The sequence below is a fragment of the Mastigoproctus giganteus genome, chromosome 6 (genome assembly GCF_048544385.1).
Source record: "Mastigoproctus giganteus isolate SK-2022 chromosome 6, ASM4854438v1, whole genome shotgun sequence".
In the NCBI taxonomy this organism is placed as follows: Eukaryota; Metazoa; Arthropoda; class Arachnida; order Uropygi; family Thelyphonidae; genus Mastigoproctus; species Mastigoproctus giganteus.
The window spans coordinates 186,391,844-186,417,653 of NC_143580.1; the positions used below are offsets into that span (position 1 = coordinate 186,391,844).

The window sequence follows — 25,810 nt, forward strand, 5'->3', positions numbered from 1 at the left end:
TTTTACTTACTAAACTGAAATTTTGAGTGCTCTGCCCCTATCCCCATAAGCCCTGTTGTTTTTAATGCACGAAATACCATAACACAGATTTTTTAGGAACACATGTACTGCGTTAAAGCAGAACCCACTGTCTATTCAACACTCCCACTCTCTGCAGGCTATCCCATTCTCCATCAAGCATACCTTGAATAGTTACGCAGCTAATGAAACTTTTTGTTATTATATCAGCATTCATCTAAAAATATAAGGCTCAACAAAATAAATTGGTGAAGGTAAAGAAAGCCTGCATGAGAAGCATGCAAAAGTTCGATGAAATTTACCGGTAAAAGTACTTTGCCATAATGGCATTTGTATTGTTGCTCGCTCGGTGTAAACAGACCATGGGTGTTATCGGTCAGGAGTAGAAATTGAATCCCATGGGAGATTGAAACCCAATCTGACCTTTTTTCTCTAGAAGCACTGGTAGATTAGTGGATAAATTGTTTATTAAGAAAAAAAAAAAGGCAAAGGAAGCCAACACAAGAAGCAAGGCAATTTTCGAAAAAGTTTACCGGTGAAACTACATTACGAACATTTTTTACGACGCCAGAACTTCCAATACGATTCTGTTCGTGATTCAATTAGTGATTCTAAAGGAAAAAGGTCAGGTTACCACACACACACACACACACACTTTGGGAGGGTTTCAAGCTCTCGTGGGATTCAACTTCTACTCCAGACTGATAACACCCACCGTCTGTTTACCAAGCGAGCAACAATACAAATGCCGTTACGGCAAAGTGCTTTTACCGTTAAATTTCATCGAACTTTTGCGTGCTTCTCGTGCAGGCTTTCTTTACCTTAGCCAATAAATTTTATTTATATAGCTTTAAACAAAAACAACTTAATCCATCCAATCACTAAAAAAAATGAAGCGGCTACTTCCAGAGCTACTTAAAGTTCTACAAAAAACTAACATACCCAAATGATATAAAATTAGTGCTAATCATAAGGGGAGAAAAATTACTGCATGGTGGTTTTAAATAATTTAAGGAAACATCTAATAGACTTACAGGCAAACTATATATTTATCATTGAAGAAATTATTACATACAATTTGGAATGAACATTTCCAAAACTTTTGGTCACTCATTCAAATTTCTGATAATATACATAATTCTTAATCCTACAGCTTCTGTAGTTGTTTCTTTGGTACCTTATTTTCAAAAAACCACATCAGTGCAAAAAGGAGAGAAGAAGGCTTTGGCACATCTTCATCAAACATCATTTTCTTTGTGTCAGAAAGAGATAATTCTATTACTTCTATTAATTCGTCTTCGTGGGAGTTACCCCCACCTTGATTGATACGCATATCATCTGTCACCTCCACATAAAACAGTGTTTGCAAAGAACCTGACACTCCTACACCAGCCCTATAACAAATAAAAAATAAACCGGAGAATATGCTTCAAATTAGAATTCAAACATTAAAATACCAAATGTGTAAGTGATAATGTATCGTAAATTTGTTATAACTCATAATACATGATTCACGGGCTGCAAGTGTTCACACATGTGCACATTCACTCATACACACACACACACCACTGTACAGAAGAAGCATGCAAAGAATAAGTTATCACAAAACTCTAATCATAATACTGGAAAATCTATAGCATTAACTGCTGTAGCACAATAAAGCTTTAAAAATCCACTAGAAAGTTGTCAGCAGATACTTGTATTAAAAGGCCAAGTGTCAAAAGAAACTGCATCAGAATCACCTGTTGGTTCTATATTAACTCCTCTTATTTGCTCAAACTTACATATTTATGGGAATATGGAATTTATGGGTGTTTTATTATTTTAAACCAAAGCAAATGTTTAATTTTCAAACATTAATTTTGAACACATTTTAATTAATTCATTTATTGCCACCAAAGAGGGGGAAAAAATAAATGAACGCTTCTGCTAACTAGGAGCAAGTTTTCTTTTTTTCTTTTTTTTTTTTTCAAAGTACTGCTTTTACGGACCTCACCAGCCTGACAATAGCACAGATGGACAAGCACGGGACTGCCATCTCATGCACCATCTGTCACCAGCTGACTGATTTTATTTCGTAGTGTTTGAAAATGATTTTGAATATAACCATTATTCGTTATATGATGAGGCATGTTTCAGTTGAAATGTGCTGATATAACAGAACTGCTGCATATGGGCTGAAGAATTTAGAATGATCATTCTACTAAACAGAAAAATGAAGGATTTTGTACTAGCCACCTGGTATCTGAATGACAGTATAATGATTTCGTCATTATACTGTCACTTGTTTCAAAAGGTCTGGATTCGATTCTTATCTATGACTGGAAGAATTCTAAAGTCCTCTTTAGTCAAGGCTGCAGTTAGCTGATCTCAGTAGGAAGGAATAAGGCTTTCCCCTGTGAATTATTTCAGCCCACAAAACATGCAAATCAGCTCAAGAACACATTTATACAAAAAAAAAAAAAAAAATACACCACATGGATATAAGTTACTCTTGGGAGCCATTAACACAATAATTATATATTATCAGCACCTAATGAAATACATCATTTCAAGCCCCTGTTATGGGGCTTGAAATGATGTATTTTCTAATGATAACTCATTAAATTTAAAAATTCTTGGATCACTAGACCAGACTACATTTTATTGATTATAATTTTTATAAAATAGAACAAAATTACTAAAAAATCACCATAGAAAAATGAACTTGAAGGCCACAATAGTGCTGTGCTTTTGAAACCCTTGATGTATCAGTCCTTCATGAGAGTACAATGGATTTTCCAGTTATCTGGAGAGGTTTAAGACTGAATCCCATTAAAGACAACAATTCTTGTAGGTCTTTCCAACTGGGCAGTTAATCAATATCAGGCAAATGGAGCAGAATTACTTCTACCATTAGTTGACTCAATTTTCAGTTCATACAACATGTATATTGGCTCATAAACACATATACAGACATAACATAAGATAAAGATCACATCTAGTACTATATGACCTAAGCAGTTAATATGCAATCATTCCAAATCACCAAAAGGTATTAATCTATCAGAAAAACTTAATATGCTCTCATAAATAACCCCTAAGACCTCAATCTTTTTTCTGTGGAGGAACTCCTAAAATAAATTTTTCATATCCCAAGGAACCCCTACCTACTGCCCTATTGCTGAGAAAGGAAGAAATGACATGATCCTACCTTGTGTGATGCCGGCATTTATTCTCCTTTCCAGCAAGTAAGAATCCTGAGAAAAGACTCAGACCTATTTTGTAATGAACTGGAAAGAAATAACGTTATATAAATGTTTAAAAAAAGTGAGCACGAGATGGTGGTTGGGGTTGAAATAAATAAGGGTTATAACCCCTAATAAACATTAAACTGAAGTTGTGCATTCCTTCTTCCTTGCTGATGAATGATAAAGACTATAAAAATGCATCTTTCAATGTGTATATGCTCATTGTTATTTAATACAGTTAGTCCCCGACTTATGTAAGCCCGAGTTACATAACTTTGGACTTACATAAATGTTTTTGGTAAAATCGTAAGATACTTACTGTATAATTTTTAAGAGTAAGCCAAATAAGGAACAATAAGTATAAGTTTTTATTTTTATTCCCATACAAACTATGTTGGATAATAACCTACGGCATACCTAGAATCTACATAAATAACTAGAGTTAACATTTGATTTTCTGCTTTAAAAATTCTGGAGAAATATTCGACAACATTTGAGGCAGGTGAACTACGTCAAAACACTTCAGAGAAACCCCCACAACGTTCAAGCCATGTGGACTGTGTCTCATCGGCTATTTCTTCTGAGAATTACACCCTAGCCCTTCATCTCTATATCCTTTCTTTCTGGATTGTAGAGTCAATTCAGTTTTGTTAGAGAGCGAAGTGGGAGCTTTTGTTTGCATTTTGTATGTAATATTTGTTACACATCAGGTTACTGCGGTGAAGTTGAAATTCACGTTGTCCAATCATTTTCAACAACTTCGCATCAAACTATCATCATGTAGTGCATGCTTCATTTGCATGTCATAAGCTGCGACAGCATCTCTTGTAACTTAACCCTGTGAAGTTCTTTACAGAAAATTTAATTCTAATCGTTATCATGGTGCCGCCTAAGAGAATACATGAAGGCAGTACTACAAGGGTGGTTCAATAATAATAGTCTTCACCTACTTCCACATATCGCAGAGTCATGATATTTTGTGTGTATCATCATACATATCTCTGTACTAAAGGTGTAAAATTTCAGCCCCGTGTCTTTATTTGTTTTTCTCTTACAGAGCTGAATGTGTGATGAAGTAGCATCATGGACACACAGCTGAAGAGAGAGCTGTAATCTGGTATCTGTTCTTGAAGGATAAATCTCCTAAAGAAATCCATGAGGAGATGACTGCTGTATACAAGGATGAAGCCCCATCCTATGGCATAGACAGTTTAGGTGTGGTCAGACATCAGTAGAATCTGAGCCCATTCCAGATCGTCCCCATTCAGCCACTGATGACAGTACGATCAGAAAATTGGAGTCGTTAATCATGGAAGATTGCCAGATATCTGTGAGTGAATTGTCCGAGGTAAAGATTAGTGTGGGCTCTGTTGAAACAGTCTTCATTACCAACTCCATTTACAGAAATTAAGTGCAAGATGGATTCCCCGATTATTGACTGTTTTTCAGAAGGCTAATAGACAACAGAAATCACAAGAGTTGTTAGCCCTGTGCTAAAAAAAAAATGAGGAAGACTTTCTCTCGTCTAATCACTAATGATGAAAGTTGGATACACCATTTCGACCATGAAAGTAAAAAAGCAGTCCATGGAATGGCGACATCATGGTTCCCCACCCCCCAAGAAGGCAAGGGTCCAAGCGTCAGCAGGAGAGGTCTTGCTGACAGTGTTTTGGGATGAGAAAGGCGTAATAATGACTGATTACCTGCCGAAAGATAGAACAATTACAGGTGCCTATTATGTCAACTTACTCACAAAATTATGGGAGAAAATCAAAACATGTAGTCGTAGCATGCTGTCCAAAGGTGAAAGAATGCTTCAAGACAATGCCCCAGTTCACACTTCTGAAATTGCAACAACACAAGCGGCCACTTGTGGATATGAAATACTGCCCCATTCAGCCTACTCACCTGACCTTGCACCATCAGACTTCTTGTTTTCTTCCCTCAAATCATTTTTTGGGGGCCCACTTCCCTGATGACGAGACACTCATTTCTGCAACAGAGTCATAGTTCCTCACCACTTTTAACCCAGGGGCTCACATCTGGTGAGTATGGGCTTGGCACACCCAGGGTCCTGAGCTGGATATCATCATTCTTCTCTTTTTTGGTGATTCCCTCCCTCCCTCCCTCCCTCTCTCTCTCTCTCTCTCTCTCTCTCTCTCTCTCTCTCTCTCTCTCTCTCTCTCTCTCTCTCTCTCTCTCAGGGTACTCAAATTTTTTTTTGGCTGGTGCAGCATAAGCCTCAGGCTTTCTTGCACCATATGGCTAATAATAATAATAAAAACGGTATCCGTAACTCATCCGTCGACGGGAAAAATGTGTAAATCTGCACGGTGGCTATATAGAGGACTAAAACCCTGTGCCAAGAATCAACAGGCTAGCACCTCAGCAGCTAAGTCAGGGCGATTCTTTATTGAACCACCCTTGTAGTTGACTGCTGTCCCCAGATAAAGTTTTTAACTGTTATGGTATAAAACTATTTTTCTCCATCCTTCTGAGGATATTATGTGGTTTTGGTAATTTTGGCATATCAGGGATATAGTAGCAATATTTTATTAGTCATTCCCAAGTTACGTAAAACTCAACTTATGTAAGAAATCCTGGAACTTATCTCTTATGTATATCAGGAACAGACTCTTTATTTCGGATAATCACATTCACTATGATTAGTTACTATGAAGTTTAGACTATAAATTCATAATCGTCAGGTAGTATTTACAGGCCTCCATTTTTAGGTGTAAAATATGGCAAGAGCTCAAGCATGTCAATGCTTGTTTATCTAGACTTAGATGCCCTCAAGTGTTGGCATTTCATAAAAGATACTGGTAATACCACAAATGCTGACACAGATGCACCAGCAAGTCTATAGATGGATACTTATTAATATGTAAAGCAGATGGCTTGTGTTTAACACTGTTAGTTGTTTAAACTTTTTCAGTAAGTTATTTTTCAGCATGTTATAAAATACATTTTGTGTGAAATTTCCTCTGTAAGAATTCATGATCCCACCAACAGCAAATCAAGGAGTTCACAGACCCTATGTTAAGAAATACTGGTTCAGACCATAGTATAATTTTTGACAGGCACTTTTGTAAAATCTGTTTAGTAACCAATGGTAACACCGCTTCTGAAGAGCCTTAAAAAGTGATCTCAGGAGTTTTTTTTTTTTTTTTTTTTTTTTTTAATATCACCTTTAGAAATGGAGACGAGTTTCTAAAGAATTGATGAAATGCTCCCAATATTTAACTATACTGAGACAATCAGAATCTGTTTCTTCCTAACCTGTGCCACATGGCTTCACTAAAATTCTTTCCAAGAGAGACTGTTTTTGCTCTGCACTTAAATTATTATTATTTTTTTACAATGAAAATCATAGTTTTTTTATGCTATATGATTTACTCACATTTTGGAATAGAATATTTTTCTATAATTTACAATATTCTATTCCAATCTTTTTTAAGTGAAACAACATTATTCACTCTGTAAACACCTCACTCTTTCTGATAATAAAATGCTTTAGTTCTTTTTATTTCAGACTCAAATTTATTTATTTTGGTACACTGTAACCCCTTCCCCACAGAATATCCCTTTAAGTAACCCTGCTTTATATAATAACATAAAATTCGTTTTCTTTCTCGCTCCCTTGCAAATGAACTTTCAAATATATGAAAAAACATATCTTTGAAATTTTTAATATGCAAAACCAATAATTGAATAAATAAATAAATACATACCTGTAAGCAAGGACTTTCTCCACGGCTAATACTGGAACATCGTACCCACATTCCTCTAAAATTTCTTCTCTTGCAATTTCTGCAACACTCTTGTTTTTATCAACAATTCCAGCACATAGCTCTACTGTTAGACCCAAACTGATTGGGTATTTAGTGATATCTATTTTTCCAGTACAGTCTTCAGGAGGAATTCTATTGCAGTATACAGCTATTTAACAGATATGTTTACAGTATAGCAGCAAAAAAAACCTTAAAAAATACAATTTAACACAAGAATTTGAAGAACATGAATAATTTGAAATTACTTCTTTTTTTTTTAATAAATACAGTATTATCATTTAGTTCGTCCCACACAATTGTGTGCAGTTGTTAAAGTTCTTGCTAACTTTAACAACTGCACTTCAGAAAGGGACTATAATTATTAATAGTCAACTGATCCTTTACAAGAAAACTAACATTAAAATAGATACTGTGTGAAGCAGACTTATGCATTAATTTTTGGTGGTTTTTTTTTTTTTTTTTTTTTTTTGCAATACCTAAAATACAACCCTGAAAAGGTTACGTGTGACAGGCTCTGCAATTCTTAGCCTACGGCAGTAGTTCCCAATCTTTTCAAGTATGAGGACAAGTTTTTAATATCAAAAAATTTTTCACCCCCACATGGTAGTTGTATTTTTTGTATCTGTTCAGATATTACATAATGAGAAAAGACAACTATGAATTCTGTAGTGTTTTTAAATGAATTTGTATGTTATTAATTCATGTTACATATTTTGCTGCAATTAAATAATCAAAATGACAATAGTAGTTGGTAAGCATACAAAGTTGTAAACCCTCTGTAATAACTGCCTCACCCCAGTGGTCTGCAGCCTACAGACTGGGAACCAGTGGCCTACAGCAAGGCTTGCAGCCTTTTTAAACAAGTGTGTAACCCCTTACTCCATCAATTTTTCAGCTCATATAATCTTTGTTATATGAGCTGAAAGTTTTTCTTTTTTTGTTATATTTCCCCATTTTTAATGTCACCAAAGTAATATAAATAAAAAAAAAAACGTAAGTATTATAACAAAATAACCAATAATGCATACTTTAAAATTAATTAAACAATAATAATGAAATACAAAAAAAAAATTTAATTTTTTGCCTCATTTACACTACATCCTCCACAGAACTCTTGGCAGCTTGAGGCATACAAAACATATATTAAATTAGTATATGCTTTGTACCCCTGGACTGCAAATTGGACAGCTGATCATTTGAACTGGACAGCAAATTGGACAGCTGACCATTTGAATCCATTTAGTCAAAAATTTGTACCTCACAGAAAGCCAAAATATAAGACAAAAATATCAAACATGGAAAGTAAAAGGGATATATATATATATATATTTTTTTTTTTTTTTTTTTTATTATGCACACATATAATGAAATAAAAAAGTGTACAGAAAAAAATATTGGAGTTGTACCACATTGTACAACTCACTGTTTCAGTGATTTTACATGGTGTAGGAAATAGTCATTAAGTTTATTTCACATCTAGGTTTTTTTTTTTTTTTTTTTAGCAGGTAAACTTTTTAATTCTTCAGTGGTGATGACAAGACCTGACAGGTTCCACTCAAAAAATACCAATCGTGTGTTAACTGTTGGTGGATGATAAAATGTGTGATTTTCTCTACCTTCCTAAATATAGATAAATTTCTGCATAAGCAGTGTATGAAGTGACTTTTACAGTTATTTTTAAAAAAAAGTAATTGCATGGGAGAACCTGTAAAGTGATAATACCACCATCCTTATTACTATATTTATCTCATAATAGTGTGGGATCTCATGGGTGCTCCTTCAAAATATTTCATGTGTGTTCAATTGTAGTCTTTCTGTCTAACTTTAGAAATATTTAGTCTTGAATTGATTTTGAAATAATATATTATTGTTTTAGCCAAATAATATGAAAATGTGACTTACTCTCAATGGAGTTATTTCTGAAAACTTTTTTTATAACCCTTCTTGTTCGAGGGTGTTGAATGTGTTTCAGAATTATTTCTATTCAGATGACTGAACCTTTTTCTACAGTAATTTAGATACGGTTTGTTTTCTTCTCTCTATTATTATTATTTATGAATTTGGCAAAACATTATGGATTATCTCTTCAATCACAACATATGAATACACACTGAATTTTAAGAATAAAGGAAATTAGATGTAAAATATAAGTATTATTAATGATTTCTAATTACTAATAACCCTGCACAGATTATTCATTACCTACCTCTAGGCACCTCAAATCACAACTTGGTGATGGTCTCTTCTCCAATGGAGCCTTTATCTCATGGCCAATTCTCAACCTCATGTTGTTTGGCATTACATGAATGCCAATTGGGATGGCCTGTGAGACTTTTTCTTTTTTTCCTTGGTCTGATTACTGTTTTAAATCTTCTGATGTCAACATTTCTCAGTTCATGTCAGTGAAATTATTCTTGTAGGGATGAAATCCTTTATTCCACACCTCACCTTAAAATCTCATCCTTTATCTAAACCTTGGTTTTCCTATAAATGTACTAAGGCTGTACAAGATAAGAATGCTGCATATTGCAATTGGCTTGAATCCAAATCTCCAGGTTCATTTTCTGCCTACACCAAAGCTCACAATGATTGTAAAGCAGTTATTAATCAGTCCAAACTAGATTTTGAACAGGCTAAGGGTAGAAACCTTGCTTCTTGTACAAATGGTCATTGAGCATTCTGGTCTCTTGCCAAAGCTGTTGGATGCAACTTTTTCCCATCTCTATTTCCACCTATGTCCAAATCAGATAGTTCTATTGCCACCTCAACTAAAGATAAAGCTAACCTGGTAGTATTCTGCTTTTCTTCTAACCTATGTATTGACGAACTTGATAAATCAGTTCCTACCATTCCCTGTACATTCCATTCAATACCTCCTGTGGCCTTCTGTCAAAAGGATGTCAGAAGAATTTGAACAATCTTTATGTCAAGAAAGTCCTGATAGTATTTCTCCACTTGTTCTCAAGACGTGCTCCAGAGCTTACTCCTGTTCTGTATCACCTCTTTACATTTTCTAATTCCACTGGTGTTTTCCCTTCTGCTTGGAAATTTGCTCATATCCAACCCCTTCCTGAAAATATTAACAAATCTCTCCCAACCAATTATTGTCCTATTGCCCTTACTCCTATTCTTTCTAAAGTAATGGAGAAATCTTAAAAAAAAAAAAAAAAAAAAATCTATTAACTGCCAACTTCTGAACTACCTAGAAACTTTCCATCTGATCAATGATCACTCGCCAGTATATCACCAGCAGCATCAATCTGCTGGTGATATACTGGCTTATCTTACCCATCTATGGACAAATTCAATGGAAAAGACTGGTGAAACTCAAGCAGCAGCTCATGACATTTCAAAAACTTTTGATTGTGTTCAGCATAAAGGTCTTCTAATTAAACTTCCATCTCATGATTTGCCAACTGTTTTCGTAATTGGATATCCAGTTTTTTCTCTGACTACTCACTGAGGGTATTGATGGACTTCAAACTTCACTAATGCTAGTGTTCCCCAAAATTCAGTTCTTCCATTGACTGGAAATCCTATCCACAGTTTTGTTGATGATAGCACACTGCATTTCACTTTCCAATTTGAAAAAACCTTGTCCTGCACAAACAGCTTCAACTTCTCGAATCCACTACCAATTCCTTAAATGCTGATCTCCAGATTCTCTGGGGAGACAAAGAAAGCTTAGTTGATTTCAATCCTTCTAAAACTCAGTCCCATCTTATATCTTGCAAAAAATAATTCTTCTGCTCCTATGCTTATCTTTAATGCCACTCAGATTTCTAGATAAGATCAGGAATTACCCTAACTTCTAATCTCTTTAGCATAACCATATAAAAATTTTGCTTCCTCTGCATCTAACAAACTAGGTTTTTCTCTTTCACTCTTGGTGTTACTTTTTTTTTCCAAACAGCTGCTCACTCTGTACAAATCACATATCCACACTACCATGAAATAATGTTCCCACATCTAAAGCAGTGCCCCCACAACCTCTCTCAAGCTTCTAGATTTCATTCAAAACAGGGCAGTTAGGTTAATTAATGACCCATCTCTAACAAAGCCTCTCCACTCTGTCTCACAGACTTTGTTTCTGCTGCATGCCTTTTCTGTAGATATTTCCATGGGCACTCATGTTGCAACCAGTCAGCACCCTTTTACTGCCCAACTTCAAACTCGCAGAACCAACTTTTCTTCTTCCTCCTCCTCCTTTATTCCTTCTACTTCTGTTTTCTGGAACAGCCACCTACATAATTCCTGAAAATTATAATCTACAGAAATTCACGTCTAATGTCAACATTACCTTCTTTTATCTTCTCAACCTTCAAACCCGTGCACGCCGCTAAGTATAAGTTCTAATACCTCTCGTGTTTGAGGTTTTCATTTAAAAAATACACGAAAGTAACCATATATATATATATATATATCCCAGGGGCTCGGCAAACCCAGAGTCCTGAGCTGGATTTCATCATTTTTCTCTTTCTTGGTTATTCCCTTCTACCCCTCTCTCTCTCTCAAACTGTTTTTTGGCTGGTGCAGCATAAGCCTCAGGCTTCCTTGCACCATATAACTAATAATAAATATACATACGTATCAGTTTGTTTCAAATAAACAGTAAAAAAATATATAATTCACAATGTGTAGTTGGTCTACATGCAAAAAAAAGTTTTTCACATACTTCTGATGTTCATAAATGTTTTTATATTATATATATATATAATATAAAAGCATTTAGAAAAAGTGATGCGTGCATTGATTCTTCAAATATTGTATCATTCTGTACACCATTTGGCATCTTTCGTATTGTGGAACCACTTCGCAACTGTGATGGCATGTTTGCATTATCAGGGTACCTGCCCATCCACCGATGATAGGCCAACAGCTTTGAAACAGTGACCATCTGGGTGGTGGTATCCACTGAGAATAAATAACGGTAGTCTTCTCTACTAGAGAAGCATTACTTATTCATAGTAGTGCAATACCTAGTATCTTATTGTGAAGGTAGCCACAATATGAGATACCATTGAAAACTATGCTTTTCACACTACGTTTAATTTATGGGTAAACTATGGCGTGTCTACACCGATATTATATACACTGTATAGGTATGTATTAGAACATTAAAATAAAGCTAAACAATAAAAAGCAAGCTTTTATTTAAATTTTTTTTGTTGAGTCCACAATTACCCACACAATTTAACCAATATAGCCAATTAACTTTATTGGCTGATACACTGTTAAGAGAAGACAATTTGTGGCCTTGTAGTGCCTGGAAAAACTTTATTCAGAGTCAAGGCTAAGTAGCTGAAATTGAGATAGTGGTGAATCTTCATGGTCAGATCCCTTAAAACTCCTTAAGCTTAGCCTTGCTTTTCACATCTGACATTGTTTTTTTCATACCATATTTCTCAGAGATGTGGTGAGAAGACACATCAGAGTCTAACTTCTCTAACAGTGTTTTCTTTTCACCAGTTTTCTTAGGGGGCCATGGTGAAACACTGCAAGTGAGGTTATAATTAACAACCAGAGCACAGACAAACACTTAACAATATAATAATGAGTGTATCCATAAATAAACTGAGATGTTTGCTGGCAGCTGCCACAACTCATGAGTTCCCAGTTTTCCTAATCTCACGGGCATGCTCAGAATACACTCTAGCACCAATTAAATTTTTTTATCCTTTAAATCTAAATTGAATTTCTTTGATTAAAGAGATATTGGAAGAAACTGTTGTAAACAAATATGACAATATTTTCAAATTATAAGTGTAACAGAACAGCTAGTCCCAAACATAACAGAATAAAAGCATTAATCAGTTTCTATATTTAGCAAGTCACTTTCGAGACAGTCAACGAAATACTGATGGACTCTAGAACAGAAGCAGTACTGGTGTGAAACAGTTCTTTCTATGGAAAAAAGTCTTTTTTTTTTCTCTTCTTCTTTCTCTCTCAGAGCCATAAATTTTGATGACATGGAGACCAGAAGTGAAAGAAGACTGACTGACACTGGTACAAGATGTTTATGACAGATTTGTTCTGAATTCCCAAAAACGTTGCTTGATATCAGAGCAGGCCGATATTGGTGACAAGTGATATCAAGTACGCAAAAAGCTGAAGGGATTCTGCAGAAAATGTCAGTTTATTTGGTTTACCAGGCAAACGAAATAAATATGGAATAAAAATTTTTTGCTCTTGCTACACAACAAATTTGGAAGTATAGGTAAAATAGCAATCACAGGATCATATAGTCAAGTTTAGACAGTGCATGCCAAGCAAACCAAATAAATATGGGGTAAAAAAATTTTTGCTCTTGCTGATTCCAATCTTGCTACACAATACATTTGGAAGTATGTCAGACAACAATCTACAAGGCCATATAGAGTAAAAAATTATCCAGCAACGTCAAAAGATTTATTATGCTCATATCTGGCACAGGCAAGAACATAACTGGTGACAAGTGGTTCTTGAATTTTCCCCCTGATAAGAAAGGTTTTGAAAGACTACAATCTTACATATGTGTAAAATTGTGTGGGGGGGGACCAAAGTAAGTTTCTGACCACCACAAAGGGAAGCACACAAGTGTTTTTGCCTTTCAAGAAGACATGACCACATTGTCTTAGGGACACATAAAACACAAAAAAAAATGTGATTTTAGCATCCTGTAAGCACTGCAATCAACAGGTGAAAATCAAAGCCTGAAATAATATCACTCTACAATGTCACCAAAGGAAGAATGGATAAACTGGGCTCAAGATACAATGTTAGTCAGAACACCAGCTGCTGTTCTGATTGACACCGATGGGTTTTTTTTTTATTCATTGCTAAATATTTCGCCATAAATGCTCCTTGTTTTTTTTTAACCCCAGTAACGAAAACTGTCATTTGCTAAGAAGATATATTTCTTGAGAATATCAGCTCTGGATCTTATGGATGAAGAGGAAAAATTCAGTCAATAATGTTAAATGTTCCACATTCAGAGGAAAAGAGATGGGAAGCAGGAATAAGTCATAAAGCAGTGCCTGGAAAGTCCATACATGAATACATTTTTGGGGGGTTAAAAAAAATACAAATTAAGTTGATCTTGTTATAAATTTTTGTTAGAATCACAAGAAAATGTCATGAAATAAATGCTCACAAACACAATAAGGAGACAATATTTTCATGTTTATCTATATTTCACATTTCATGTAAATTTACAACAAGCCACAAGAACTATAAAATATTATTTTACAAGTAGGACATTGCTTGTTGCTATGGACAGAATGAGGCAAACTAGGTTTGCTGCTTAGTGCAACTGATCTTGCTGTGCAGGCATTTCACCATGAGCTGCCTTGGTATTACACTATTCTAGATAAAATGAACTATTGCAATGGAGAAGTAGACTGATATTGGTATATACTTCAAATAAATAGCAATATGCTGCTCCACTGGAGCAGTGCTTTTTATTTATAAAATTGTAATTAATGCACTAATTATCAAACTTAGTTTACTTATTGCCACATACAAAATGAAGCTAACCTATTTGCACAATAATACTTTCATATATTTATATCGTAGAGAAAAAAAATTTTTGCTCTAGTTTTTGACAAAAGATATCCGGGTCCGTGTTCATATAACATTTTTTTCATTATTTGGATGGACAGAACACACCTTCCAATTTAATACACTTATTTCAGAGACATCCTGTATAACAAACTCAGATTGACTCAAAATAATAGCAGATGGCGATACAATTAGCATTAGCATTAGTAGAGGCATTTGATGCAAGAAAGCAAGCTTATGCAGCATCAGCCAAAAAAAAAAATAAATAAATAAATAAATAAATAAATAAATAAAAAATAACCACTTCCACTTCACCTCTCTGTTCGTTCGAAATACCTGTCCAGCTGAGCCTTAAACTTATTTAGGCTATCAACTTCCACGACAAGGGATGGAAGTCTGTTCCACCAACCAACCACCCGCTGGCTAAAGGCAAATTTCCTCACAAATAATGAAAAGACAGATGTAGGATAGACATCCTACATCTGTCTTTCCTCAATTTGAATTTATGCCCTCTCAGGTGATTATTCTGAGCAAGAGGAAGAATCCCATCAGCATTGAGCATGCTCAAACCATTCAAGGCTTTATACACCTCTATCAGATCACCTGGCTGGTGCCTAGTCTCCAGACACTGTAATTCACAAAACTTAAGCCTTTCTTCGAAAGAGCACCCCTTTGTTCCATTCACTAATCTTGTTGCCCTTCTCTGTACTCGTTCCAGCATCTCTACATCCTTCTTGAAATGAGGCCTCCAGACCTGTATACAGTACTCTAGGTGTGGCCTGACCATTGCCTTATACAAGGGAATAATCACCTCCTTATCCCTGCTAGAAAAATTCTTATATATCATTGACAATACACCATGAGCTACTCTTGCAGCCCGTCTGCACTGCTCAGAAAACTTCATATCTGCCTGCACAACCACCCCCAGGTCCCTTTCATTCTCTACCACTGTCAGTGTAGTACCACAGAGTTGATACGTTGCTCTGGGGTTGCTGTTTCCCATATGTAGTACTTTACATTTGTCAATGTTAAACTTCATTTGCCACCTCTCAGCCCATCTGCTCAACCTTTCCAGATCCTGTTGTAGTAGCATAGTGTCAGTAGTGTCCTTGACAACCCTGCCAACCTTCGTATCGTCTGCAAACTTGGACATTAAGCTTGATATACCATCATCAATATCATTTATAAATACAGAAAACAATAATGGACCCAATACTGAACCCTGAGGGACTCCACTAATAACATTAGTCCACGATGAGCAGTGTCCATTGATTACCACTCTGTCTTCTCCCCCTCAACCACCCCTTTATCCATAGCAGCAATTTGCCTCCAATGGCGCACTGCTCCAATTTGTGCAGCAGTCTTCCATGTGCAACAGTATCAAAAGCCTTTCTAAGATCCAAGTATATAATATCAAAGTTATTCCCTGCATCCAGTTCTTTTGTGACTGCATCATAGTATCCAATCAAATTGGTCAGGCAAGACTTCCCCTTAACAAAACCATGCTGTGTCCGAGCTATAACTGAAGTCTTGTCTAGATGATCCTACAGTGCTTCTTCAACCAGTGCCTCCATTAATTTTCCGGGAACAGAAGTTAAACTAACAGGTCTATAATTACTTGTGTTGCCCTTTGATCCTCCTTTGTGAATTGGGGTTACATTTACACATCTCCAGTCTGTGGGTACCTCCCCTGAGTCCAAGGAAGCTCTCATAATTATGGCTAACGGATTGCTTATTTCCTTTGCTGCCTCCTTTAATATAACTGGATAGATCCCATCCACCCTAGGTGCCTTTCTTGTATTTATCTTCAACAATTTCTCCTCCACTTTACTCTCAATTATTACAAGATCATCTAGCTCACTGCCAGTGTTTACTTCATCCATGGCATTCCCCTTCCTGAATAACTCCTCATGTGTGAATGTAGATGCAAAATATTGATTTAGTTTGTTAGCTACCTGAGCAGGATCATCAAAAGTTGACCCATCGATATCAAGTGGACCAATCTGATTCATCCCCTTCCTTCTAGAGTTTACATAAGTAAAGAACTCTTTGCTGTTTTTCTTTGCATCCCTTGCCAAAGATTTCTTGTAATCTGCCTTCACCTGCCTAACCTCCTTTGTAACTTGGTTACAGATCAACTTGTATCTATCATAGGCTTCTGTGTCACGTGTTAATTTGTATGTATCCCATGCCTTTTTCTTCTCTGCCATATGTCTCATTAGTTCATCTGACATCCACTTAGGCCTAAACCTTGAACAATATTTCTTAGTTGGTATGTAAAGCCTAGTAGCGTCCAAGATAAATTCTTTGAATGCTTCCCATTTTGAATTTGCTGTTGGTAACATCATCAGTTGGTCCCACTGTATAGAATTTAAATACTGTCTCAGTCCATCGTAGTCGCCTTTACAAAAGCAATAACCCTTCCCTTTACCCCTAATGGTAGTTACCTCTTTGAGTAAATCCCACTTCAGCACACTGTGATCACTGCCACCTAGTGGTTCATTTACCTACAGATTCTTAATGCATGAAGAATCACTACTGATAATCAAATCAAGAGTATTACTCCCTCTAGTTGCCTCCCAAACATACTAATCATTATATGATTAGTATGAAAAAGATTAATCAATTTTCATAATCTGCTGCAGTTTAAGGAAGAGGAATCTCTTTAAACAATGGAAGCAAATAGTTATCTGAGAGAATGGAATCCTTTATCCAATAAGGCATATCATTAGACCAACAGTTACACAGAGGAAATTGCTATGATAAAACAAAAATATCATAATGTCAGTTACAACAGGAAATCATCTAAAGAGGTGAATAAATTAATGACAACCTAGATGCATGAAAGATGCTCTATGTCAGCTTAAATAAAGGCATTTAGAACTAGTTGCTATAGCAACCAATTTGGCAAGTCTTTAACCTATCTCATTTTGCATTTTACTGATAGCAAAATGCAATTTTCAACGTTAGTTTAGGAATTATCTAATTTAACATGAACAAGAATTAAGTGGGAAATTTTCTGTTTGGTGGAGTGTTCCTTTTGTGCCTTAGATAAGCATTGTGAAAGTACTTAATTTAATGCTTTAAATATTCTCTAAGAACACACCTCAGACAATAATGCAATGCTTAATTAAATTCTGCTCAAAATCCAAGTGAATGCTGTTTTCATTTATAATTTATTATATAATAGTCATGTCAAAATCTAAACATCTTAATATATATTTTAAAGGTTATTAAATTTTTAATATATTTTAAAAATACATTTTATATCCCCTTAATCACATATTACAAATTATTGAAAAGAGATCTTCTTTTACTAAAAATATTTGTTATATTTTTAATTGAAAATGTGTAGGTTATAACCAAAACAAAACAATTTTAGACAGTGCTTTTTTTAAAAAAAAATAGATGCCGGTACTCATTCTTTGCTATCAGGAAAAATTGAAAATTAAACAGATATGAAATATCTCTAAAATTTTTTTTTTCCTGATATTGTTACTTTAGTAACAATGTTTTTGGATTAAGAAAAATTTAGTATTTAACAGTTTATTAAGCATGAATTTATTATTCAAGTATATAAAAAAAAATAAGTAAAATGTCAGTACAATAAGTAAATAAATCGTTCAACTATTGAGTGCCATGCACTCAGGATGAGGGGTCCATAGTCACGAATGGTCGTTAGTGTAGTATCTCAAATAGAGAGCTTTATGGTAACTGAAAAATGTTTCTAGTACATCAGCTTGGCCTAAAACTGAGGAACTAACAAAAACTTTGTCTATTTGAATCTTTCCAGTTGTTGTGAATGACAAGGGTGGGAGAAGCGATTAAACTCTTGGGGGAGAAGCAACTGGCAGGTGAGGGCCTTGCAAGGCTCCACGCAGGTTCCTACCCACCACTGCCACCCTCAATACTGGCTCTCTGAGTATCTACTTGACAGGACAACTTCAGCTTTGAAGCTTTTTAAAAAATACTTCTCGTCGCAAAATTTATAAATGGCCTTTATGGAATTATTAACTATTCAGCAACCTTTTTGTCACCAAAAGGAGATTTACTTGGCACAAAGACGTGCGCTATCGAAGTGCAATAAAAAATTTGTTTTTTTTAATTTTAACACACAGTAAATGATAGATTTCAATCTGAATAGTTTTCCCTTGATAAGCATCGAATAACGCATAGCTAATGTGATTTTTCAATTTTTAGCTCCATTAGCGACAGATATAGGTGGAGACAAATTAGTCACATTTTCTTGTCTAGCCCCGCCATTTTTAATTTTAAAAATATTTTAAACCTACTCGTTGAGCTCTTTCCAATGGTGTATAGGTTGTCGACAACATTTTATGTCCCCCCACATTTTACCCCTCCATTTCTCAGATAAATTTTTGTCAACAATGATCAATATGGCATTATGTTGGCCAACATGATGTACAAACCCATGCAAAATTTCGAGTCAGTGGATTGAGTGGTTCCAGAGATACAATGCTGTGACAGACGGACGGAGAGACAGACAACCGAATGACATAAGGGTCTTTCGTTAGACTACGGACCCTAAAAATAAGTAAAACTAAATAACATAAGTAAAAATAATTCCTAATAAAGTTTTTATAATTTTGTAGAATATTCCAAGTTTTTATTAAGTTCTCATCCGACACCCTATGCCGACTTCTTTTCTTCCTCTTTGTGTGTCGGTTGCTGAATGATCTTCCCGAAGCAGCCACGAATCGACATATTTTGCTGGATCGAAGCGGGTCAGCGATAGGCCTACAATTTTAAGAAACTGTAGTGAAGGAACTATTTTTGTCATCAACGAAGCTCTTGTTAGGCTGCCAATCAGATTCATTTGTGAAAATCCTCGTTCACATTCACTCGATGAAATTGGCATCATACTCAGAGCGTCCATCAAATGCTTCAAATCTTCCAAAACCATTTTTCAATTAGGTATTCCTGAAATCCATGAACTGTATCTCTTTCATTTAACTGTAACCTAATTGACAATTTTCTAACTTCATTTTCACCAAATGGTGACAATTCATGTTTAGAAGGGTTAATACCTTTGTTGTACTCTTTTTCCTTCTCTTGTCATTAGTTTTTAAATTTGAATTTTCTTTTTTTTCTTTCTTTTTTCTTGAAACTGTCCAAAATGTCAGTGTCATTCGGATATTAAGGTATTGTGACCTTGTAAACAGAGATAGGGAAAATTTATGGAAAAATGTCAATAATGCACTTCCGTGAAACAAATGATTATTTTTCAGGATAAAAGAAAATCGCTCTCTCCTAATTCTCAAACAGGGCACTTACAGTTGATTCACAGTGGTGTCCAACCTACAGCCCGCCCAGAAAATCAACTAAAACAGCATAAAGAATTCTAACTTTGAATTTTTTTTTAATATGGCCCCTGTACAGTAAAAGTCGGGCTTAGAGGGGAACAGGTATCCTGTATGTTATCAGACACTCAGTCTAAAACACTGATGGATCCAATATCTATCTATTACAGAAGATTTAGAAGTTCGGTTGGCCTGCCTCCCTAAAATCTGCTCATGCACACCTTCTCGATGGTAAGCCCTGTTACGTCACTTAGGTGGCAACGAATGTGTAGAGTGGTTCTCTTCAAGAAGTGAAGAGGAAAAGACCAAACCCTCCAGCATATGACAGCATGAAAAAACAAATGGCTCTCAGTCCCCAGAGGCTTTCACTCCCCCTCTTACGGCAGTGAGAGGATCAGAGTGGAAGCAGAGGGTGCTAAGAATCTCTGGGTACGACCAGGCTGCCATGCAAGGAAACTGAACTTGGCCTGTTACAACGCAAGATCACTCATCGTTGAAGACAGGATATTAGAGCTGGAAGACAGGATATTAGAAAATGTGAACTGAAATATCATCAGTTTGGCTGAAACAAGAAGAAATGAATCACTTATAAAGTTTATCAAGTGGAAATCTGCTGTACACCATTGGAAACAGTGAAAGGAGTGAAGGTGGAGTTGGATTTCTGGTCCATAAAGATTTAAAAAACAACATTTTGGAATTCAAAAGTACATCACCAAGGGTGTCAAGACATACTCAAGATTTCTAAGAGGTACAAGCTAAAGGTTATAATGATTTATGCACCAACATTGAGCCATGATGATAAAGAGGTTGAAGAAATGTACGCCGAAATTGAGTCTTCTAGATGAGTAGAAAACCCACTACACTATTATTATGGGGGACTTCAATGCTAAGGTTGGAAAAAAGATAAAACAGCGCAGAAAGGAGAACTATAGGAAATTTTGGAATTGGTGAAAGAAATGAAACAGGCGAAAGACTTGTGGAATTTGCAGAATATTGAGGAATGTCAGTAATGAACACTTTTTTCAAGAAAAGGGTGAACAGAAAGTGGACATGGAAGAGTCCAAATGGATTAACAACTAATGAAATAGACTTCATCCTCACTAACAGAAGATATATTGTGAATGATGTTACCATCCAGAATAAAGTAAATGTTGGAAGTGATCACAGAATGGTAAGATGTACACTTGATATAGATGTAGGAAAGGAAAGGAAAAAAAACCGACTCGAGTAAATAATACAAAGGTCTTTGAGATAACAGTAGAGGAGAAAAAGCAGACTGGAACTTAAGAACAAGTTTGAGCTTCTGCAGACTGCTCAGGACCAAGAAATTGACGAGGAATATTACAACTTTCTGAAAGTGATAAAGCCCAAGAAACCTATAGGGAAAAAGAAATCCAAAGAAGAAAAAATTAGTCAAGAAACACTTGTTATGATGAACTGAAGGCGAAAAATGAAGAGTAAGATAAACACTGACAAGGAAAAAATTGAGTATACTGAGTTATGCAAAGCCATTAGAAAGAGACTCAGTGAGTACATAAGAAGATTTAACACAAGAAAAGTAGAAAAGGCTTTAAGGGAAAACAAAGGATTTAAATCAGCAGCCATGAGCAGTAATACAGAAAGACAAATGATACTGAAACTGAAGAATAGCGATGGTGTACTTATAAACAGCAGAGAAGGCATAATTCAAATAGCAGAAGACTACTATAGAGAATTATACAAGGAGCGAGGGAATGATGCCAGCAGTGGGGAAGATGGATTGTAAATTAGCAACACATATGACATACCTGATATTCTTCCTGATGAGGTAGAACATGCATTGAAGAAAGTGAAGAATCAGAAAGCCCCAGGGGAAGATGAAGTTACTGTAGAGTTGTTAAAATTGGGAGGAAGAGACAAAACACAAAAACTGGCAAGGCTCTTCATCACAAAGTGCATTAGAAAAGGTGTGATGCCTAAGCAGTGGAATAATGCAATCATAGTTTTGCTGCATACGAAAGGAGATAAATCAGAAATTGGAAATTACAGACCAATTAGCTTGTTATCCCACATCTACAAGTTCTTCACAAGGGTCATTTACTAGCAGATTAGAAAGAATACTTGATGAGAATCAACCGAAAGAGCAAGCTGCTTTAGGACAGGATTCTCAACTATGGATCACCTTCACGTAATATCATAGCTAATGGAGAAAGCAAATGAATATAAAACACCATTATGCCTGGCATTTGTGGATTATGAAAAGGCATTTGACTCCATACGGCAATGTTTCGGGCACTGGAAAGACAAGGCATAGATACCCCACATATTATGATTTTGAAGAAAATATATGAGAATGCTACCTCCTTTATTAGACTAGACAAAGACAGTAGAAAATTTAAAATCGAGAAAGGAGTTCAACAAGGAGACACCATATCTCCTAAGCTGTTTACTGCTGCTTAGACTGGTCACAGAAAGGAGTCAATGTGAACGGAGAGTACCTAAACCATTTACGATTTGCAGATGACATTGTGGTCATAAGCCACGATTCCAAAGAATTAGAGGAAAACCTTAATCAGTTATGCACAGTTAGTAAGGATTTTGGACTAAGATGAATATGGGTAAAACAAAAGTAATGATGAACTAGAATAGAATAGAATCTTTAATTGCAGCAATGATAGACATACAATTAGTCCCGTCACGGCATGGTGGTGCCAGGGGTTTACATGACACAGAAAGAGAAATAATGATTGAAGGAGCAGTAATTGAAAAGGTGAAGTCATATACTTATCTGGGACAAGTTATTAGCTGTAATAATGATAAATGGCTGGAAGTCAAGAGAAGAATAAATTTTGGATGGATAGCATTCAGGAAATATAGCCAACATACTGAGGAGCAATATCCCAATTTGTCTGAAACGTAAAATAATAAACTAATGTATACTCTCCACCATGACTTATGGAAGTGAAACTTGGGCACTCACCAAAAGAATGGAAGAGATGCTGAGAACTACACAGCGACGAATGGAACGAATTATATTGGGAATCAGACTGTTAGATAAGAAGAGAAACACATGGATTAGGCAGCAAACTGAAGTAAAGGACATTCTTATCAAAACTAAAGAACTAAAATGGTCTTGGGCAGGACACATAGCTCGAAGACATGACAGATGGACTAAGAAAATAACAGAATGGTTCCCAAGAGGAGCTAGAAGAAAACCTGGAAGAGAAAGGCGGTGATGGATAGATGAAATTAATGAGTTTGTTGGATAGTAAATGGATGGCCAGTGCTCAAAACAGAAGGAACTGGAAAGTTGCTGGAGAGGCCTTCATCCTGCAGTGGATTGAAAATGGCTGATGATGATGGTAAAAGTTTGGACACCACTGCAGTGGAAGATGGACCAGAGCCCATTGAGAAATCACGCTGGTCAACAGTCACTGTTGACCAGAGCGATTTCTCCGTATGTGGGACAGATGGGGCGGATAGGTTTTACCAGGTACCACTAAGTTGTAGAATGGTAATCCCTTTAGCTCTCTTAATGCACGCAGCAGCAGCAACACTAATGGCCTAAATTGCCTGAAGGCCAGAAATGCAAACAGTGCGTACAGAGTTAATTCTCTCCGTTCGCTATATGAAAATTTTCTGTGTTTAACCGAAAGTATTTTAAATGTTACTTCCAAGAGGAATTCAAAATAATTCGCTATAAAAGGACTTCGTTAAACAGAGTTCTGACTGAGTAATTTAGAATTATAAAAATGGTTATACAGTTTTATGTAGAAAATATCTTAACGGTAGACAGTGAAAAATGCAAATTTAGTTAAATAATTTTAAACTTATTTGAATAGTACATAAACATGTGAAAAAAAATTTACGGTATGTTACAAATTTCTAAGTTCACTGCATCCGAATGTCAGTGTTAATAAAGTTGTTACTGTTAACTTTAAACTGTAACTTTATTAACAGTGACGAAACATTATTATTGATTACCGTCCCAAAAAAAGCACAGATTTTTAGATATCTGAATTAAAATAATGTTTAAAATAAAATAACATTCTGATCAAATCCTTTCCTTTAAAAAGTTCTGATTATCAGAATTTCTTGGTATTTATGTATTTGTGTATACTGATTCTGAATACGATCTTAGTTTTTGCATAGCATAAATAGTTTGTCCAGAAATAAAACAAAAGTAAATATGCATGCAATGATACCAGTAGCAACCACTAGTGGTTCAACTGGTACTGCCAATATATAAATTAATTCATTGATTAGAATACTGCCTTTCCGAAATATTTAAATCAACTAGTGGTCTTCCTAATTGTTTAATATCAAGTTTATCACTGAATGATAGTAAACTTTTTTTCTTTTTTTTTTTAAATAAATTAATCTATATTCATTGAAAGTAAACACTAATAGTATGCAAGACTAGAAACTAGAGTCAATCTTTCTTTGGCATTCCAAAGCAAGCATTGTTATGCAAATGAATGGGTTATCTGCTATATGCAAGAAGAGTGCTAAGTTCAAAATGGCATGTCACTTAGTTACATTGACTTGCGAATACAAGTAAATTATGTCACTTATAAAATCAGTTATAAATACAAAATAAATATAAATCAGTAACAAATACAAAAAAGTGTTTACTTTTATTTTTTCAGTGTTACTGCGGCAGTGCCATGGCTCAATGGCACTTTATAGTTGGCCACCACTGAAATTATTTTATTTATTTATTCATTCATTTACTGTCCTTCTAACACAGTACAAACTCCTTAAAGAAATGATGATAGAATTACAATAAAACTGTTAGGTTACAATTTGAGGTCTAAGGTCTATTTGAGGTACTAAGTTATATCACAACATATGCATTATTTCTAAAAATCATGTATTACATTTTTGACACATAAATATACATTAGTATAAAACAGAGCTACGATGCTCAATACGTTCTTCTTCAATATCTTCAGAGGAATAAGAGAGGTCAATTTTTCTTATTCCTCTACACCTATATCTATAATGTAACAAGTGGTAGTGAAAAGTAACAGCTTGAAAAGAATGATAATTAAAAAATTGGGATGGTTTATGGACAAGGGACACTGCAAATAATAGCAGAAACACCCAATGACCATAACTGAATACAGATAAGTAGATTAGAGTATAAATGGAGGAATGCTGATCAGAAAAAATTAAATAGGTACCTGTAAAATAAAATAAAATTAAAAATACATATAGTACCTAATGCTATAGATCCAATGATTTTAATTTCGTCATCAAGGTCAGCAGCCAAAAGGAAATACAACAAGAAAAGAGGCCTCTGTTTCTGATATGAAATATACGTAGAAAGAAGTAAAAAAGTAGATAGACGTATATTTCGTAGCTGACTTAACAGAGACCAAAAAGGAAAGGAAACAAAAACCAGATCAAATTTAAATAAAAGCAATAAGATAAAATTAAATTAAATAAAATAGCAAGTCGCACAAGAGAAATTAAAACCGAATTAAATACACGCAAAGGCAGACAACTTACTGCAGTGCCAAGCAGGAGCCAGTGAAATGGGCTGGGGGAGTAAACGTCAGCCGAACTGTATCGGTGAACCGAAGAAGTTAGCAAATTAGTTCAGCATATTTATAAGATGTTAAAGTAGCTCTAAGTATGGGATGGGAGAAGGTGTAAATAGGTCAAAAGTTAATGTTACCAGTGTAGTAGGAGGTTGGCAATTAAACAAATGAAGCATATAAACCCAGTATAGGGAAAAAATATGTATAACTGACAAAGTAGCATAAAAAGCCTCAACTTTGTTGGAGACAAAAAATGAAACAGACAGCAGAAAAATAGTATCTCAAATATTGCTTTCAGTAACCTAATCGCTCACGAGAAATAAAAAACAAAGAGTGTAAGAACAGTAAAATTAATCAGAAGGGGAATACAGTGGTGCTCGAGC

General features: G+C 35.3%; 1 protein-coding gene across 1 annotated transcript in view; it reads right to left on the reverse strand.

The window, feature by feature from the left end:
• Positions 1–1,043: 1,043 nt before the first annotated feature.
• The window catches only part of LOC150084811 (uridine diphosphate glucose pyrophosphatase NUDT14-like), an 89,404-nt gene continuing 64,637 nt past the window's right edge, over positions 1,044–25,810 (reverse strand). Inside the window, exons 4-5 of the mRNA XM_090375561.1 lie at positions 6,983–7,190; positions 1,044–1,412 (exon numbers count right to left, since the gene is read on the reverse strand). Coding sequence (XP_090231687.1) covers positions 1,166–1,412; positions 6,983–7,190 — 455 coding nt within the window. The 3' untranslated portion in view covers positions 1,044–1,165. The remainder of the gene's footprint in view (positions 1,413–6,982; positions 7,191–25,810) is intronic.